The sequence below is a fragment of the Osmerus eperlanus genome, chromosome 9 (genome assembly GCF_963692335.1).
Source record: "Osmerus eperlanus chromosome 9, fOsmEpe2.1, whole genome shotgun sequence".
NCBI lineage: Eukaryota > Metazoa > Chordata > Actinopteri > Osmeriformes > Osmeridae > Osmerus > Osmerus eperlanus.
Genome location: NC_085026.1, coordinates 15,772,751 through 15,790,843, shown reverse-complemented (window position 1 = coordinate 15,790,843; position 18,093 = coordinate 15,772,751). Strand labels below are relative to the sequence as shown.

The 18,093-nt window shown below is 50.0% G+C and overlaps 1 protein-coding gene and 2 long non-coding RNA genes across 4 annotated transcripts in view; all 3 read right to left on the bottom strand.

Moving 5' to 3' along the window:
• Positions 1 to 58: 58 nt before the first annotated feature.
• On the bottom strand, positions 59 to 7,577 carry LOC134026772 (uncharacterized). Its single transcript, XR_009931382.1, has 3 exons — positions 6,384 to 7,577; positions 5,999 to 6,149; positions 59 to 222 (listed from the first exon to the last, which is right to left on the bottom strand). It is a non-coding gene; the product is annotated as an uncharacterized LOC134026772 (long non-coding RNA).
• A 483-nt stretch (positions 7,578 to 8,060) lies between these two features.
• LOC134026224 (uncharacterized) lies at positions 8,061 to 12,196 on the bottom strand. Of its 2 annotated transcripts, none has more exons than XR_009931344.1 (3): positions 11,996 to 12,196; positions 8,527 to 8,730; positions 8,061 to 8,312 (listed from the first exon to the last, which is right to left on the bottom strand). It is a non-coding gene; the product is annotated as an uncharacterized LOC134026224 (long non-coding RNA). The 2 variants fall into 2 exon arrangements; XR_009931345.1 differs by having other exon boundaries at positions 8,581 to 8,730.
• A 346-nt stretch (positions 12,197 to 12,542) lies between these two features.
• Positions 12,543 to 18,093, bottom strand: part of LOC134026672 (protein jagged-2-like) — a 5,764-nt gene continuing 213 nt past the window's right edge. The window contains exons 2-8 of the mRNA XM_062469564.1: positions 17,855 to 18,068; positions 17,381 to 17,494; positions 16,822 to 16,937; positions 16,482 to 16,739; positions 16,180 to 16,311; positions 14,821 to 14,980; positions 12,543 to 14,718 (exon numbers count right to left, since the gene is read on the bottom strand). Of these exons, the coding sequence (XP_062325548.1) occupies positions 14,210 to 14,718; positions 14,821 to 14,980; positions 16,180 to 16,311; positions 16,482 to 16,739; positions 16,822 to 16,937; positions 17,381 to 17,494; positions 17,855 to 18,068 (1,503 nt within the window). The 3' untranslated portion in view covers positions 12,543 to 14,209. The remainder of the gene's footprint in view (positions 14,719 to 14,820; positions 14,981 to 16,179; positions 16,312 to 16,481; positions 16,740 to 16,821; positions 16,938 to 17,380; positions 17,495 to 17,854; positions 18,069 to 18,093) is intronic.

The following is an 18,093-nucleotide window of genomic DNA, read 5'->3' as shown; positions in this document are numbered from 1 at the left end:
GAGAGTAGGTTACAGTCTTGGGCAGCTGGAGAAACACACACACACACCCACACACACACACTCTGAGCAGCATGGGTGTGGGTGTAGGGGAGTATGACTTCCCTTTGCAGATTCTTGGCTTTATCTCTGTCCAGTCTGGTACTGCTTCCAACTGTAGTTGCTGTAGTTGTATGCATCATCCACGGCCAAGACAGACTGGGCATCAGGCTGCAGGGCAACAAGCTGTCACAGGAGGAGAGGGGAGGAGGGGAGAGGAGGAGGGGAGGAGGAGAGGAGGAGAAAACAGGGGAGAGGAGGAGAAGAGAGCAGAGGGGAGCCATGTCTATCCCTCAGGCCTGCTCTACCACTCTACTCTCAGCTGCTTGGTCGGCCTGACCACCTGCAGATAGGGAACCTCAGCCAAGTGTCAGTTCAACATCTTAACTTCACAGACAGTGACTGTTTACACAACCAGGAGTGAGTTGTGTTTGAGTGGCGCTGATCCAGCGAGTTAGTGTATGTGCGGGTATGAACCGTGACATGGGAGAGGCCGTTAAGGCTGGGAAGCTCCTCAAGACCAACTAGAGAGACAGTGAATCACCTAATTAATGACCTGGTTCCCATGGGAGACTTCTGTTTGATGGTGAAACAAAAAGTAAAAGAAAGCTTTACGTCCGCGCTGTGTGAGATTGTCAGCGCGGGGGGGGGGGGGGGGGGTATTTAACCATGTGTATGCTTGTAGCTAAATCTCAGACGTAGTTAATGAGCCACTCTCAAGCCTCAAGCTGGTCACTGGGGAGTAAAACAGAGGGCTGGTGTCCTCCTAATGACAGCCTGGCCTGGATGTGTGACTGAAGTCACCAGCTGGATCAGAAACACGGCCCACCTGCCCTCAGGTACTCAGGTCAGGATGAAGACAGAGCACAAAAAAACACACATTCAGAGAGACAAAGGGAGAGAGAGACTAGGAGGGAGGGAGAGTGATAGAGACAAAGAGAGTGGGGGGAGAGAGAAGCAAGAAGGGAAGAGAAGGAGAGAGGGAGGGAGAGAGAGTGGGAGGGAGAGAAGGAGGAAGAGAGAGGGAAGGAGTGAGACACAAATGAGGAAACAAGAATAAATAAAAAAACGATGAGAAAGAAACTCTGTGGAAGCGTTTCTCATCAACTCAGCAACTTCACTACAATAAAAGAGGGTGAATAGAAAGCCACGAGTCGGGACGTCTAAGCGGCCTCTGTAATTGGTCACCTCTCTGCTGGTATTGTCCAAACCACTGCTGGGTGTCAGGATGGTGCAGTGGGTAGGCCCCACCCTGAAGAGGCTGAGCCGGGCTGGGCCGGGCTGGGCCAGGCTGGGAGCCGGAAGCTTTGACAGCCGTGAGAACCGAAACATGAAAGGCAGATCAGCACCCAAGTTACAGCAGGATTCCAGTGTGAGAGACAGAATAACAGAGAAGGTCTGCACACACACACACACACACACAACTTTTTCTCACGATTGCTCGGCTTAGTGCTAGATAATGGAAGCTTAAAATATGTTTGTGGCTGATGTCATTTAAACAGCCCGTCCCTGAATTGTTGAAGTCAGAGGTTTGGGGGATAACTTGTCTCTCCCAGCAGCAACACTTCCCTGAGCACAGATGACACACCAGTGTTCCCATAGATCCGTGTGGTCAGCGGGACTCAAGCCAGCGATTGTTTGCTGGTTAACGGCTGATAAAAAGATAGTGAGAACTTCACACTCTGACACAGAGATGACAGGGGTTCAGACTGTGTGTGTGTGTGTGTGTGTATATATGTGAGTGTGTGACATAGGGCTTCAACCAAAGCCTTCTTGGCACATCATGCTGCCCACACTCACACTGTGTCTTTGTCAACCAATCAGCTGTCTGGTAGCCTGGACACTTATCACTACAGAGAGAATTAGCTATTTTCAGAGTGTTGGGAGCATTCTGAAACGGTCACCCAATCACACAATTTTATGAACGGGTGCTAAGAGACATAAGAGAGCGCGCGTACGTGTTTGTGTACATAGATGCAGGCACGTGGCCAGGTGAAGTGTGTTGTATTAATCAATAAAGGGTTGACCCCTGAATTCGCTGCACTAATACGCTAAAGGCGTCAGGTGGCTGAGCGGATAGAGAATCGGGCTAGTAATCTGAAGGTCGTTGGTTCGCTGGTTCGATTCCCGGCCGTGCCAAATGACGTTGTGTCCTTGGGCAAGGCACTTCACCCTACTTGCCTTGGGGGAATGTCCCTGTACTAACTGTAAGTCGCTCTGGATAAGAGCGTCTGCTAAATGACTAAATGTAAATGTACGTTATCCCATGCAGAAGCTGAGAACAGTCAGAATAGCTGACTGTGGGAAGTCAGTGAGCTGCAACAAGCCTCTGACAGCAGCCACTCAGCAAACAGGCCAGCCCATTGTTACGGGCAACGCCAAGCAGCCCCTCATCAACCGCCTGCTCTCCTCTCCACTTCCTGGGTAGGCCTGGCAGTCGTCAGGCGGCTGTGCAGAGCAGGAGCGCTCAGCCGAGACCAGGTACACCGAGAGGGTTACTATGGAGACGTCCGATCGAGCGTGCGCCGCTTGTTCGTGCTCTGCAACCAAACAAGGCGGGGAGTCGCTTGGGTCCGGCAGGACGAACAAACTAACACAAACAGCTGGTCCTGGATGTCCTAATGAGAAGGGGCTTGACTGGCAAGTCTCGTCTCCCCGGAGCGCACATAAGCGCAGATAAGGTTACTGCCCGCCAGTCCCCTGACTTGGCCTCACCGTGGCCTGACATTCTGCCTGGAAGCCGGAGTGAATCCGACTGATAGGTGCCAGACGTGTGTTTTTCCTGCTAACTGCGTGTAATGATATTCCTGGATGAAATGACTACCTCCGAATGATCAGCGATCAGCAGCAGCAGCACATTCCCAACTGTCTGACTGTCTTGAGCAGAACTGGGCGTGGAGGTTCTGGGGTAGGTGTGACATCTTTGAAGGGAGAGGAATCTCTGATTTTGTAAGAAGAAATTGGTGAATACAGGGATGAACACAGGGGAACACAGCAGGGGGGGAGGGGGATTATACATGGGGTCATGCCCTACACCCTTTTTATGAATAACATTTTAAGGTTATATAAAAACAGCTATCCCGCACACATTTGAAAACAAACGGACGCCCCTGGAAAACAGCGTGTGGCCCTGTGAGGGGTAAGGCGGGCGAATGTGAGCCTTCTCCCCAGAGGGTGTTTGAAGGAAGCGGGGCCGATCTGGTGCTGACAGTGTGACCAGAGCTGGGGCAGCTGGGAATGCAGAAAGAGCCGGCACAACACCGTCACGCTAATCATGGCTGCCGTTAGCCACCAGCGCTAGCTCCCTCCTCTGCTGTGACGCTTCTCTGCAGGTGAACCAACACCTCAGGTTTGGTACAAGACAGGTTCATAGGTCTCCCATACTCGACGCAGCTACTGGAGTTTAGGTCAGGGACGTAGGTTTCATCATACATGGGTGGTACACTCGCATTTTTATGACGGCAAATCTGTTATCAAGAAAAGTATATTTTATATACTATACCTCCATAGTGTAAAGGAACTAAGCTTCCACTCGAAAACTACTGTAGGAGTCAAAACTGTTGGTCTCTCAGACAGGACTGAGCTTTGCTGCTGATCTGACAGTGTCAACTGGTACTGTACCTCTAGGAACCACCATTTGATGTTGTCGTTTCATACACAACGGTCCAGGCCTCATAAATCTATAAATACGCACGCATGGCCTCTTCAGTGGCTCTTCCATGTACCCTTCTATTGTAGCAGTACAGCCCGCCGAGCACGTAGACACATGTTAGGGCTTTGTGTCGTTGTTTGTTATCAGCAGGAACTGGGGCCTACAGGAGAGAGGAAATGTTACTGGTTCCCACCATAACTCAAAACAAGCTAATCAGTAATGGGGCTTGATGAATACATCAGCCTACAGTGTCTTAGTCACAGGCTGTAAACAATGAGCAAGCCTATCTAACAATTACAAGCAGTGTTTAAAGACTTGCGACAGATCTGATGTGGCCCTTGGCTTCAGCTTGAAGCCAAGGGCTGGGATTTATAGCTCTGGTGTTCCAAATCACTGGTATGCGCCGTATTCAAATCCCAACACAGCTTCCAGCTATAGGGCCCGCCCCCTTGGTCCTCTTCACATCCCCTGTGGATCCTCCCCCTCTCCTCCCCTCTGAGTGATGATGGTGGTGGTGGTTGGTAGGGGGATGTTGTACCCTAAAATAATTGCAGCAAATGTTACCCGTGACATTTGGCATGGGCCCAGACCATCTGAGCTGCAGGCAGGCAGGCAGGCAGGCAGGCAGGCAAGCATGCAGACCGACAGACAGCCAGGCAGGAAAGCATGCAGACAGACAGGCAGGCCAGGTCCTTTGAGAGGAGCAGGATCTGAGAGACTGAAGTGACAGCGCAGCATCACACTCTAAATATAGTCCAGGTCTACACCGAAAGGTGATCATGGGGCTAGAGGGGGAATGGAGACAGATAGAGAGGTGACTAGTCTAATGTCTAGACAACTGAATCAGAAGAGTCATAAATGTTTACACTTGTCATCTGCGTAACATCCAGATAAGCCAATCAAGCCTTTGGGAGATCAAACCTGGACAGCACCTCTCTAACTGTGGCGTTCACACAGATCCCTCTCCTCTCCTCTAAATCCCCAGAGCTGTTGGAACAGGAAGCTGGGTGGTGTTGGTGGGCGGGGCACCCAGGGGGACTCTGCTGGTTGGGGGTCCACATCCAGTGTTTACCGGATCATCGGAGGAGCAGCGTAATGACGGCTCTACACTCCCTCACCTGCTGTTCGGTGCCACGATGCCCTGATAATAAGAGGGATGAAAACAGTGTGTGAAGTGTGCACTAATGACAGTAAGAGGTGCGTGTGTGTGCATGTGTGTGTGTGGTAAATAATGGTTTATTTAAGGAGCCTGGCTCCTTAGTGCAGGCTGGGAAGGCCGGGGGGAGACAGTCTGGTCCTGCCACTCCACCCACAGACAGGCTGCAGCTCTGCCCTGGCCCCCACCTCATCACATACAAAAAACACACACAATCTAAACCCAACGCCCCCCTCCCTAAGCCCCACCACACCCAAGACCTTCCCAGGCTACTGCTGCTACTGCTGTACAATCATATGAAACACACACACAAACACACACACACACACACACCTCCCATCCTGACACAGCCATGGGCCCAATGCCAGTTCCCATATTCAACACAATTTGAAGTGTCTCTCGGTTGAACAAACAAATGATTTAGGGAAACAGAACTGGTTTACATCCATGGCATAAATCATTCTGAGCCGTGTGATGATTATCAAAAGGAACCCACGAGAGTTTACAGCCTTCTTTCCAACGGTGAATGCGGAACCCATTCGTTTTGCAAAACAAACTGTGCTATGCACGTAAGGACAAGGTCCTGGACTGAGCTGTGTGTACACAGAGGCGGGACACCCACAGCCCACGACAGCTAGCCTGTCTGCACACTCCTGTCTACACTAAACCCTGGGCTGAGTAAGCAAAGGGACTGTCCTGACTGCCGGGACTTCATGAAACAAGACTTGCAAAAAGGAGAAGAAATACAAGACAATGGCCACATTGTGGAGGCGATGCTGTGGTTTCTAAATAAATCCTTCCATTAAAAGGTCAAGCCAGTAGGAAGCAGCATTCTTTTCTTCAAACAGGAAGTGACAGTAGGTGTGGCAGTGGTATTCCCCTATTCAACGAAGACAAGCAAAGGTAAATCGCCCACTCATAGTTTCCCTCTGTTGAGTCACTCATACAACGGGCCCAGGGCTATGTGTATGGATGTTTACACATCCTTGCGTGTTGGGGCAGAGAAAAGTTAGGTACTGACAGTCTTTTCTAAGAGGTACTGTCCTGTACCAGAGGAGAATTAGGCCTTAATGTTCACTAATGTTTTACCAGTCAGTTGTATCTCTCTCTCTCTAGCCGTCTTTCCTGCTGCTACAGGAAATAGTGAAACTTACATAAAAGGTAGTGTAATCATCATCAGAACAATCCTTCCACCTCCCTTCTGCAGATCCTAACATGATGCGCTATGGTCTGCAGGGTCTGTGATGAGGTGAGACTAGGATCAGGAGTCTCAGTTCACACTAACGTGTGATAGTCCGTCATGTTCTGGTGAGCAAGCACAGAATGAGCACGTGAAGATAGGGAGTACACATTATACCTTATGCCCTCTGTCCAAACTCACACACAATAACCCATACGTAACTCTTACACACACGCACACACCTAAGGACAACAGCTGCTATGGACCTCGTGCCTGAACACGGGGCAAAACAGCCTGAACAAACAGGCTGTAGGCAAGACTGCAGACATGACACACAGACACACTCACTGTTCCCATACCTAGGGGTTGGCAGTGATTGTAATGCGTATGTTCATTCAGCTGCTGCAGGAGCCACCACTGTAAGCACGTCTGAGGAATGTGAGGGATCCAAGATGGCCGCTGGTGGGTAGGGAGACCAGGATTCCACTCATCAGAAGGAGGACACTTGATTCACCCAGTCACCACCCGGCTGTCGTCTGGCTGTCATGTTCTCTGATCTTCTTGAGGACCTTCTCGGGGCTGAGGTTTCTCCTGGAGGGATGAGCCTGTCTGGTTGTGATCACACCACTGTCTGCAGTGAGCCAAGACTGGACTCAAGGAATCTGGAATCAAAACCAGCTGGGGGGGGGGGGGGGGGGAGGGAGGGGTCGTGGAGATCCACCTCGCCCATCCAGTCGCAGAACATCAGGGTGGTGGCGGATGATCCAGGTCCACAAAGCTAGAACACTTCCTGGTACCACGGATTGAGATAGTATGGATGATGTTGGGATATTACAAGGTTTAGGGACCCATCCAGACAAACTACTCTGAGGGAAAGTGGGCTGGGGGGGAACAGGACCTGGCAGGGTGCCCATGACTGTTGAGATGTGTCCAGCCTGTCAGAGACTAGTGTTCATCATCCTGCCTCCCGCTCAACCTGAGCAGCATCTGGGACTCAGCCCACCTCTCCACCAGCACATCATCTTTACGCACAGTCGTCTTCAGACAAGGGAGTTCCTTTGAAGCGTGTCCAACAAACCAGCTCGCTCTGTCTACACAGTACAGTCAAGTACTCTGTGTGTGTGTGTGGGTCTGTGAGTGTGAGGACCTGTCTGTCCAGAGACCTGCAGCTGTCTGACAGAGCTGACCTGGGAGGCTGGAGTCACGTGGAGCTTCTAACCTCTGTCAGAGAGTCTGAGGGCCTTCCCTCAAAGTGCTCCACGCTGGGCTACGTTCACAAGAGTCACTTGGCCTTGTTTCTTTTGTCTCAGCTTGCCCCTGTGAAGAGGAGTCCCACCCTTCCACAGGAAGTGAGGCGTGTGCTGGTCGAGGTTCGGCATGACTGGGGATATGACGGGGAGGAGGAGGAGGTGGTGTTTGGTTCAAAGCCTCACTGATTCAGACGTCAGCAGAAAGCTTTCCCAAAATCCACCAAGGTCTTTGGTTTCACAGGGTGGAAAAACACAGGTTCCTTCTTGTTTTCCGACATCAAAGCAGGCTTGGAAGAAAGGAATTTATTTTTTATTTTTTACTGGTCATGTTCATCTGTCGGGTTGATCCTTGTTTATGCTCGCGTCTGTCTGTAGTGGGACAGCTGCTGTGGTCTCCCTAAGTCAGTCCTGCACGAGCACAGTGAAGTACGGTATGGCACAGTAATGTACAATATGGCAAAGTGATGTACAGTATGGCACAGTGAAGTACGGTATGGCACAGTGATGTACGGTATAGCACAGTGATGTACGGTATGGCACAATGATGTACGGTATGGCACGTTCCTATGATCATCAGAACATTGAAAGTCCTTTACATACAGTAGACCCACTTCCTGCTCATCTTGCGGTTGGGACATTGGGCGAACCTGTGTTGTCTGCGTGTCTGACAGTCGTGTCTAGGGGTAGTTCAGTAGACATGAACTATCCCTAAAACACATCACGTAGTAGCCATGCATTAGTCACATGGCTTTTCACAGCAGGACAGAGCTTCTCTCCTTCCTGAGACCGCCATTATCCTGGTTGCAGAAACAGACAAATCTGAACATGTTCGTCTGATCTACAAGAAGGGGTGGCTTCTAATTATTAACTCTTCAAAAAATACAACTGTAACACATTAAACATTCCCTTTCATGATGATGTCTATTTTGACATTTCAGCTGCTGCCTGTGGTTTGGGTGCCTGGCTTAGTCAAACATTAAGGAATGATCTTCAGTGCTTCAGAGCAGCACCATGGCTCCAGAACATGACTGTAATGATCTGATGACAGAGACAGGGAGAAAGGAAAGATCAAGCCAGCACCACACAGAGAGATACAGACACACAGATACAGTATAAGCCGGGAGGTCGATGGGGGTGTGGCTGTGGATGGAGGGAGTGTGTGTGTGTGTGTGTGTGGGGGGGGGGGGGGTGGGGGTGGGTGGAGCAGGGTTTTGTGAAAAGGCAACGCCACTCTCACGGTTGACATGCTCACTCATAATGAGAGGTGATTTGGGACTTAATCACGCATTAAGCCTTATTGTTGCACCTCCGGCGAACTGATGACACAGAGCTCCGTCGATCCGGTGGGCGCACCATCAGTGTGTCCTGGGCCAACCCCTCGGGTCTGGCTGGGCGGCCATCGTGCGTGCAAATGGCATGACGTAAGCCTGTCCCTGCCCTGTGTTCGAGGGAGAGACTGGGAAAAGAGAAAGGGAGAGAGAGAGGGAGGGAGGGAAAGGGAGGGGGGGGAGGTCAGAAAGTCAACATGTTCGTGCAGTCAGGCGGCTGTCTGTGAGGGAACCACTCAACTGGGGCTGACAAAGAAGCTGATCGTGTCTGGACTGGAGCAGGCTGGAGCGAGCCTATCAACCTCTCCATCACACGCCCTTACTGCATCCCTACACTAACCAACGCCGGTAACCCGAGTGAGATTAATCAAATGGTACTTACTTCAGTGTTATTTCAAGAGTGGTATCATAACAATAAAGTTACCCCAGGAACACAACTTCACCATAAAGAACAGAAGAACTGTTTCCTTACAGTGATGTAACAGTACATTTTACATTTAGTCATTTAGCAGACGCTCTTATCCAGAGCGACTTACAGTAAGTACAGGGACATTCCCCCGAGGCAAGTAGGGTGAAGTGCCTTGCCCAAGGACACAACGTCATTTGGCACGGCCGGGAATCGAACTGGCAACCTTCAGATCAGTAGCCCGATTCCCTAACTGCTCAGCCACCTGACTCCCGTAACAACTGCACTTTCTCTTTTTCTCAAGATCAATTGAGAAACCCCTTATTTTGTCTCGCCTGAGCTGTCATTAGTTTCCAGGCAGTAAAACCCAACATAAAAACGATCCAGTCCATTTGTAAGAATGAATAAGCAGGTGATGCAGAGACAGTGCGAGTTAAAGAATTCCTCTGGTTGAGGCATGTCTGTAATTGTGTAGCCTTCGGTGATGGACATGTACTGCTAGCTAGGCATGCTGAATTATAAACACTTAGATTATTGTATAGAGCAACCAATGCCTTCAGTAAACGGATTAGAGAGATGTGTATCATTTCCGTTGAATTTCATAGTACAGACCTCAAACATTCACTGTCTATGCAAATCAGTCATACAGTCATTCCATCTAGGAAAGCTACATGATGTATGATTTATGACTTGATGTTTAACTGTCATCTAACAGATGTGTTAGAGATGCAAATGTTCGGCAGGGGTGTGTGTGTGTGATGTACTGGAGGATATTCAGTAGGAGATGAGCGAGACGTCTGTGAGAATGTTTTCGCTGCTCTTACAAACCAAATCAAGCTAAAAGGATACAGTTAACACTATTCTGCCATTCTGATTAAGAGCCCTACCCACTTTTTGCCTCAGTAAATCCTAGATTCGTCCAGCACATGAGGCCCGGCGCACAGGGACAGGAAGTGCTCATTGTTTTGAGTCCCGACCCAGACTTTGATGTGAATGGTCGAGAGGAGGCTCCCTCACATTTCTGGGGGGAATATTCAGTGTCAGGAACATCTGGGATCGCACTAAGTAGGGCTTACTTGGCAGGCGGTCCCTATTGGCATTGACACCAACCTAACAGGGCCTTTCATCTCAGCTAGAACATGTGGATTCAGCTCTAACCCTGTGCCTGCTGGCCAGGAAGGAGGCTCAGGACCAGTGCCAGAGAGGGGAAGGTGTGGCAGCCCGCTGAGGACGAGGAATCTCTCTCTCACACACACACACACACACACATACACACACACACACACACACAAACACACACACACACACACACACACACTCTCTCTCTCTCCAGCCTGCCTTTTATTTCTCACTGTCCTCAAGAGTTCCAGCACAGATTCCTTCCACCCTGTTTATACTCATATTTTCACACATGCTGGGTTTCAAACTCATCTTTGAAATTCCCCTCGTTTCTCCCTACAGACACGTTATTGTGGACTGTGACACAGGACACCATACGGGACAAAGCTGGCATAATACCATGCCTATAAATACTCAAACTACTTACCCCGGGCAGAGCAGTCTCAGCCATCAAGTGATTTAACATGAGTGTGTGGTTCCCGGTAGGGGGTCTGTGGGCCTGCCTGCTCGTAGCCCTACAGTGCATGTATCACGACAGACCGCTGCCAACCACAGACGGCTGCCAACGACCCTGGCGAAAATAGGTGAGTACGAGGAGGACGGGTAAAGTCATTAAGCTCGCAGGTTTCGGCACAGCGTATCTGCGTCATTGTGTTTCAAAGCCGAGCGGGGGCAGGTCAGGGGGGTCAGGGAACACCTTGGCTGTCTGCTGGGATGCCCTGGCCTGCCGGCCACGGGGAGAGGGAAGGACCAGCCACTCAGTGGGTCTATTACTGACCTGCCAGCCAGCCATAGCCCAAGGGTTTACCTGGCGTTGGACCACTCTTCCTGGGGTCCTGCTACGGTCTCTCTCACCTGTGGATTATCCAGGTGACTGGCTTCGTCATCGAGCATCACACACTCCAAACGATTCACCACCCATCACATCACCTTGTCTACAGCCCTCCGTCAATCATTCAACTGACCGTGAACAATTCAAAAGAAAAAATCCAAATGCATGTCCCAAGTGAGAAATTATCTGTGTGAAATCACAATCTGACAGGGAACACATTTTGTCGCTTTTCTACTGCATGGCACTTTCCATCTGCTCCCAAGGAGCTAGTTCAACAACAACTATGCTATTGGGTGGCCCCTACTAACCTTGACCAGGCGTGTGAGTGATACTGGAATCTGGTTTTGGCTTACATGGCACATACTACACAGGTAGAACACATACTGTCCACTAGCTGCTGTGAGTTCCACAACCCCCCCCCCCCCCCCCCTTTTTCATAGCTGTCTTCTTTATTGTACTTACCAAGTAGGTCAGTTATTATGCACTGTACAGTACACACATGTGACTTGAAGGATATCTGATACCAAATTCCGGGCACGTTTCGCATTCTGAGAGGACTACTGATGGGTTAACGACCACCAAACATGACATGTCGCACTACGAAGTGTTATATGTCCTCTACGCAGCTGCTTATTGCGATCATAGTGTATCATAAACAAAAAATACGTTTTACGTAATGCGTGGTATAGTTTGTTAATAGGTTGATGAGAAAGGAATTCAAATACCACAACCCTCATTGACTGACTTGCTAATTTCCTTGCCTGTATTGTATTGAAGCCTCTTTAGACGACGGGGGTGGTGCAAGTTAACTTGGCGGTTATGACAACACGGAAGTACGCTAAATTATTTTGCTGCTGCTTAACGACTATAAACGGAGATTCCAAAAAGTAGTAAAATGTCGCCAAGTAATATTTGTATTGTGGCTATGGATGGTGAGAAGTCGCCAAATCTAGCGCCAAATGTGCAATACTTGGTCTCAGTATGGACGGTGGGTGTAGGCCTACTGGGTGTAGGGCTAACTAAACAATTGACTTACCTCATGCCAGATTTGTGCTACTGCTGCCAGTCCATCACAGTATGGGAGAAGATGACGTATCGTCAGCTGTGGGTTAATTAAAACTATTTTAAGCACTACAGTAGTACAGCTAGCTCTAGCCTAATGATTACAAGCTAGCTAGCCTGGACTAGCGAGCGCAGCGTCAACATTTAAACCGTTCTCAGAATCCGTTTAATCAATATTAACCGAGCATGGTTAGAAAGCCCTTTCAACCCTGATGTATATGGAGCTACAGTTTAGCAGTAGCCTGCTGTACATTGAGCAACTTCCAAAATCCTTTCTGGATTGGATCTCTAACGTTACATGACTAAACCGTCGATGTCTTCGCAGTCTGGCAACTGAATTTAAGTAGGCATGCGCAAAAGTAGAGTCAGCCAGAATGCTAAATATTTTAAGGGATGTGTGATTAAAAACGACCTATATTTGTCACTTCCTCGTGTAGGGACAATATATTATATTAGTACCGTACCCCGGTATCCACGAAATGACGTAGCATAAAAATAAAATAAAAAACATTACAATGGCATTGGTATAAAATACTTTAATAAATAGTAGGATTTTTCTAAGAACAAACAAAAAATTCACCAACAAACCAAGACTTTGCCAACTGCTCTTTTGTACAAAATAATTACAATGTTGTGCACATTCAGCCCACTGTGCTGGGCTAGCAAGATCTGCTGAATGGATATGGGTCGTTATATTGTAATCCTTTATTTTGCATCATTAAAACAAATTGAAAACATAATTTTTGTCCACGAATAACAATGTTAAACTGCAGAGATACACCAGATTAATTTTCACTACCACTTCAGAGGTAATGCAAGATGGGTTCTCTTCCTCTGTCATAGTGCAGAAACAGAATCAGTACAAACACTGGACAACAACCACAACAACTGCAACATCAACAACAATATAACTTGTTCCCTTCATTAGACCAGAACTTATAAGCATTAGTTGGGCCATTACAAGACCGGGTTACATCACTCCTCCACAGAAACAAGTCTCCAGCATCCACATCCCTGGCCAAAACCTGCTTGCATCCTTGGATCCCGTGTCAGACTAAAGCGACCTTTCCATGTGTTGGCCCGTCCCTGCATTCTAATTGGACATTCTAGTGTTAACATACAGCAGTAGTGTGAATGGGAGATAATGAGCCAGCATTCACTGAGAAAACTCTTGATGTTGGAACAGAAAGATATAACACAAAACAACCACTTATAATGTGTGTATGTCAATGCTCTGGTGAACTAAGTGGGACCCTGGATATTATCCATAATCTGTATAAAACCTGCCTTGTGTCAATGGACACAAATAAACGGAATGACATCATAAAAAAAAAAAACATTCTTACTTTTTAGAATACCTATCTTACAAAGGGTCACTTAAGTTACTAAATTCAAATATACAAAGCCATTTTCATATTTACATATATACATAGCAAAGAAATACCTTTATGGTGGTATGAATAGTTGTTTAGGACAGACTTCCCTTTATATGAATTTTAAGTTCTGGATAACTCTGAATGAAATTTAAGAAAAAATAAAACGTAGGGCTTAAGGCACTTTCTACCAAAGCAAATACTGAAATGATCGCATGGGCTCCAAGGAAGTTTTAAACACATGCTGAAAGGATATACATTAGGTCTTTAGAAGCGTCTACATGTCCTGGTTAAACATGTTTATGGATGTAAACAAATGTTTCTGTCAGGTGGCATGTACGGTTTCCATCAGCTGTTTAAGGACTTAAAATACAAAATCTGTTTACATCATTTGACTTAGAAAATTACGTTACGGCAGGAAAGCATAGAAAAGGCCCAGTGTGTGGGTTAAGGCAGATGTGAAGCGAGCGGCCCATAACTATAGTCCTCCAAAGGCAGTGCTCAAGTCACGTGATACAGAATCTTCTAGATGACATTGTGGAAAAGATCTTTCCCCTTTGAAAACAACAACAGTTTGTAAACAAATAAAAAACAGAAAGTAGCCAAAGCGTTTACTCTTTTTGTTTCCAACAGTGTGGTTTTCAACTGAAATCAGGAGCAGTTTTAATCTTAGCCGTCAAGTCCGTTTCTTTTGTAAATAAGAAGCCACGACATTGTAGACGGGAAAAAAAAGAAGAAAAGTTGAATAAAACGTTTATAAAAGCATCTGTAATCTTCACTTCTGGTTCTCATTGTTTGACGGAGACGTGTCCCGCTCATACGTAATGTTCTTTGACGTCCTCCGCGACGTTGGCAGCATTAAGGTTTTTACAGCGGTTGTCCTTGGGGCTGTAGGCAGTCCGATGGGGGGCTTTGACTGGGGCGCTGCGGCTGGTGCAGATCACCTCTCCTTTCCCCAACCCTTTGTCCTGCCCCCCTGGCACGGGGCACTTTTGGGAGAGGCCCTTCTCCAGCTCCAGGCCTCCTCTCCCCTGCCCCTCCACCTCCTCGTCCCTGTCCTCCTCCTCCCCGTCCGCCCCGTCACACGTCCTGTCGGCGGGGCTCATGAGTTTCTTACACTCGTACTGGACGTCCTTGTCGCGGTTGTCCTTGAGCAGCGCCTGGCCGGCCCACGGCGTCTCGAGCTGGTTGTTCACCGTGCCGTTCTCAGCGGCGGACACCCTCTCGCGCTCTTTCTTCCTTTTGCGGCTCCACCGCACGCACACCACGATGCAGAGGATCCACAGCACGCTGAACACCACGCACAGCACCGGGACCAGGTAGTCTGTGAGGAGAGAGGAGGGAGGGAGTGGTTGGTTCCGGAACAAACGGTAAAAAAAACAAAACGTTGGAACCTAACTGCAGAGGGTTCGGGCCTCCGACTCACCGACAGGCTGGGGCATGACCTGCGTCTCCACTTTGACCTCCACCACAGCCAGCATGAGGGTGCTGTTGTGGCGCTTGGAGAGGGCACTGATGATGGCGCTGGCGGCCTCCTGGATGTCCGCACGATTGGCCTCCAGCGCACGGGCATCGTCCTCATAGGACTGCAGGGGAGAGGGGGGGGGGAGATGAGGGGCGGGGAGAGGAGGAAGGAAGGAACAGAGAGAAAGAAGAGGTAATGTTGACTCTGCAGAAGAAAGGGATTCCCGCTCCCCCCCCCCTGACATGCGCCCTCCCATGAAGCAAACAGAGGGTGTAGTTAATTGCCTAATAAGTCGATCAGAGTGAGTGCAGGGAGAGCGGGGGAAGCTTAGCTCATTGCTGAGCACTTCAATTAGGAGGAACAATAGCGGAGCGGGCCAGCTGTGGCTCCCTAGCCAGAGAGAAGCCCTCCCCTTTCTTCATCCTGGGAAAGCAGCAGCTCATTCACACGCTCCCAGCCGAGCGCCCCTCACCCCGCCCTCTGGCACCATGCTAGGTCGCTAGCGACCACCCTCCGGGCCTCACAAAGCCCCGGCAGCCTCCCGCTGAGGCCAGGCTGGCCCACAGCCTCCACAGCCCCAGGTGTACGTCTTCTCCACGGCACAACCGCTGTCCAAAACCGAGGCCCAAGTCAGAGCGTTCGATCCGGACCTTTCGAAATCACCTCTGACGTTTCAGCGTTAGGCCATGGTGAGTGGGTGGGTGAGTTCTAATGAAAGCCAGCTCTGAAGCTGTGAGGGTTTAAGACACCACTCCTTTTCCTATACTACGTCCCCAAACATGACTACATCACAAGTACAGGCCTAATCCCCTCCATTAAGAGCTTAGTGCCCTGTAGGGCCTGATTTCCCCCATGTCTGACTCTGGGGGGAGAACCTGGGTGGCCGACATAGACAGAGAGAGAGAGATAGAGAGAAAGAGAGACTAACATAGCAACGACAAGCGAAGGAGGAGAGACGGAGAACAGTAAGGTGTTCCAAAGTCAAGCTAAATGTCAAACAGATGTTTCCGAAGAAGGGCGTCGCGCTTCAAAAGCCTTCCCTTTTAACAAAGGGGAAAGAAAAAGGCTCTGATTTTACTAGTCTACTCTGGGAGCCATTTACAATGACGAATTAAGTGTGTGATTTAATAAAGTGAATGAAAGAGCAGAGTGAGGCGAGGGCTAAGTGAGGGAGGAGAGGAGCGAGGGGATTCTGATGACGACAGTGGGACGTGTGGAGGTAAGAAGGGATCAATGGCAGATGGCAGTTGGAAGGTGGGAGAGGAGGGGGGGCAGCTGTGTGTGTGTGTTTGGGGGGGGGGGGGGTTAGGGGGCACTCACCATGGCAACCTCTACGGCATCTCTGTTGGAGTTGGACAGGTCACAGAGAATGAGGAGCGAGCGGTCTTTAGCCAGGGTCTGGGTAACAGGGAGGTACCTCAGCTCCCAACAGATGTTCTCCACAGTTGTGCCCTTTCATAACACACACACACACACGCACACACACACACACACACACAAATACACACACAACATGATAAGAGATGGAAATTAGCAATGTAAGCTGAGAGAAAGTTCATTTGTTTGTGCTCCAAACAGGAAGCATTTTCTAGTCAGTCCAAACAATCGTTTGTGCCTCTCACTTGTGGCACTTTGTCTTTGTCGAAGATCAGGGTGATCCGAGCACAGCTGTTGTCCAGGTAACCACTGTTGGGCTCACACTTGGTGTGCAGCGGGGGCGCGGGGTCGGGCGTGGAGCACACACCCCACAGGTGGCAGGGCGGAGAGAAGCAGGTGAGGAACTGGTGTTCCACGCACTCGTGACTTCCCTGACAGGAGGGGGCGCTGTCCGGGGATGGGGGGCTTCTCTGGAGCAGGCAGGGCCGCCGGCCACACAGCACCTGGAAACCAGCGGACAGAGGTCAGAGCTCTACACACGCCGACCGAAACTCGGCGGTGGAGACACGAGGGGCGGAGCCTCACCTTGGAGCAGCGCACGTTGCCGTTGACGCACTGGCAGGTGTTACACTCCTCCTCCCAGCGGCTGCCATGAGGAAACTGCAGGCCTGAGTGACGGCAGGTCTTCCCTATCCCTATGACTGCAGAGAGAGAGAGAGGAGAGAGAGAGAGAGAGAGAGAGAGAGAGAGAGAGAGAGAGAGAGAGAGAGAGGAGGAGGGAGGGAGGGAGAGAGAGAGAGAGAGAGAGAGAGAGAGAGAGAGAGAGAGAGAGAGAGAGAGGGAGGGAGGGAGGGAGGGAGAGAGAGAGAGAGAGAGGAGAGAGAGAGAGAGGAGAGAGGAGAGGAGAGAGGGAGGGAGGGAGGGAGGGAGGGAGGGAGGGAGGGAGGAGGAGGGAGGAGAGAGAGAGAGAGAGAGAGAGAGAGAGAGAGAGAGAGAGAGAGAGAGAGAGAGAGAGAGAGAGAGGGAGAGAGAGGGAGAGAGACAAGGTTAGGACCAGTCCCCCTGCACTCCCGCTCCCTGGAGAGGGCTTGAGGATGATTCCGACTGGGAACCAGGGTTCTCTCCTGGGTTCTAGAGAACTCACACTCCTGGCAGCGAGGCCCGGAGCGGCCCAGGGGACAGACACAGCGGAACCCGTAGATCTCGTCCACACACGTGGAACCGTAGGCGCACGGAGAGGACTGGCACTCATCTATGTCTGAGAGGGGAGGGAGAAGAGAACCTGTTAGAACCCATACATAGAGATGTCTAATACTGGTTCAATACAGCCCATCAGGGAAGGTATTGATGATCGGTTCTCATGCAGCCTCACCACGGCCCTCTCTGAAAAGGGAGTAAAAGGAGCTGAGGATTCTCCCAGAGAATGTCTCACTGAACTGACCTGTTTGCAGAATACAGCTGACCTCTCCTCACAGGAGGGGTGAGAGGTTAAGACAGGCTTCCTAAAGGCTTCCTAATCTGTCCCCTCGGAGACAATCAGCTCAAACTCCCCGTGTCCCCTTTCACCCGCAGGTCCGGCCCCCCTCCAGCACAACCCCTCTGGTTCCCAGGGACTCACTGATCCGGCAGTCAGGTCCGGCGAAGCCTGGGGCACACTCGCAGCGGAACCAGTTCACCCCGTCCACACACAGGCCACCGTTATAGCTGCAGGGAGAGGCGAGAGAGACAAACAGCACGTGAACACAACACCTCGTGTATACAGGGCAGCACTGCACCAGGCCACAGGTGCTGGAGCCTGCCACACACAAAACACAAAAGCTGGAGGGCTCAAACTACAAAGAGAAAAGCCCCTCGTTT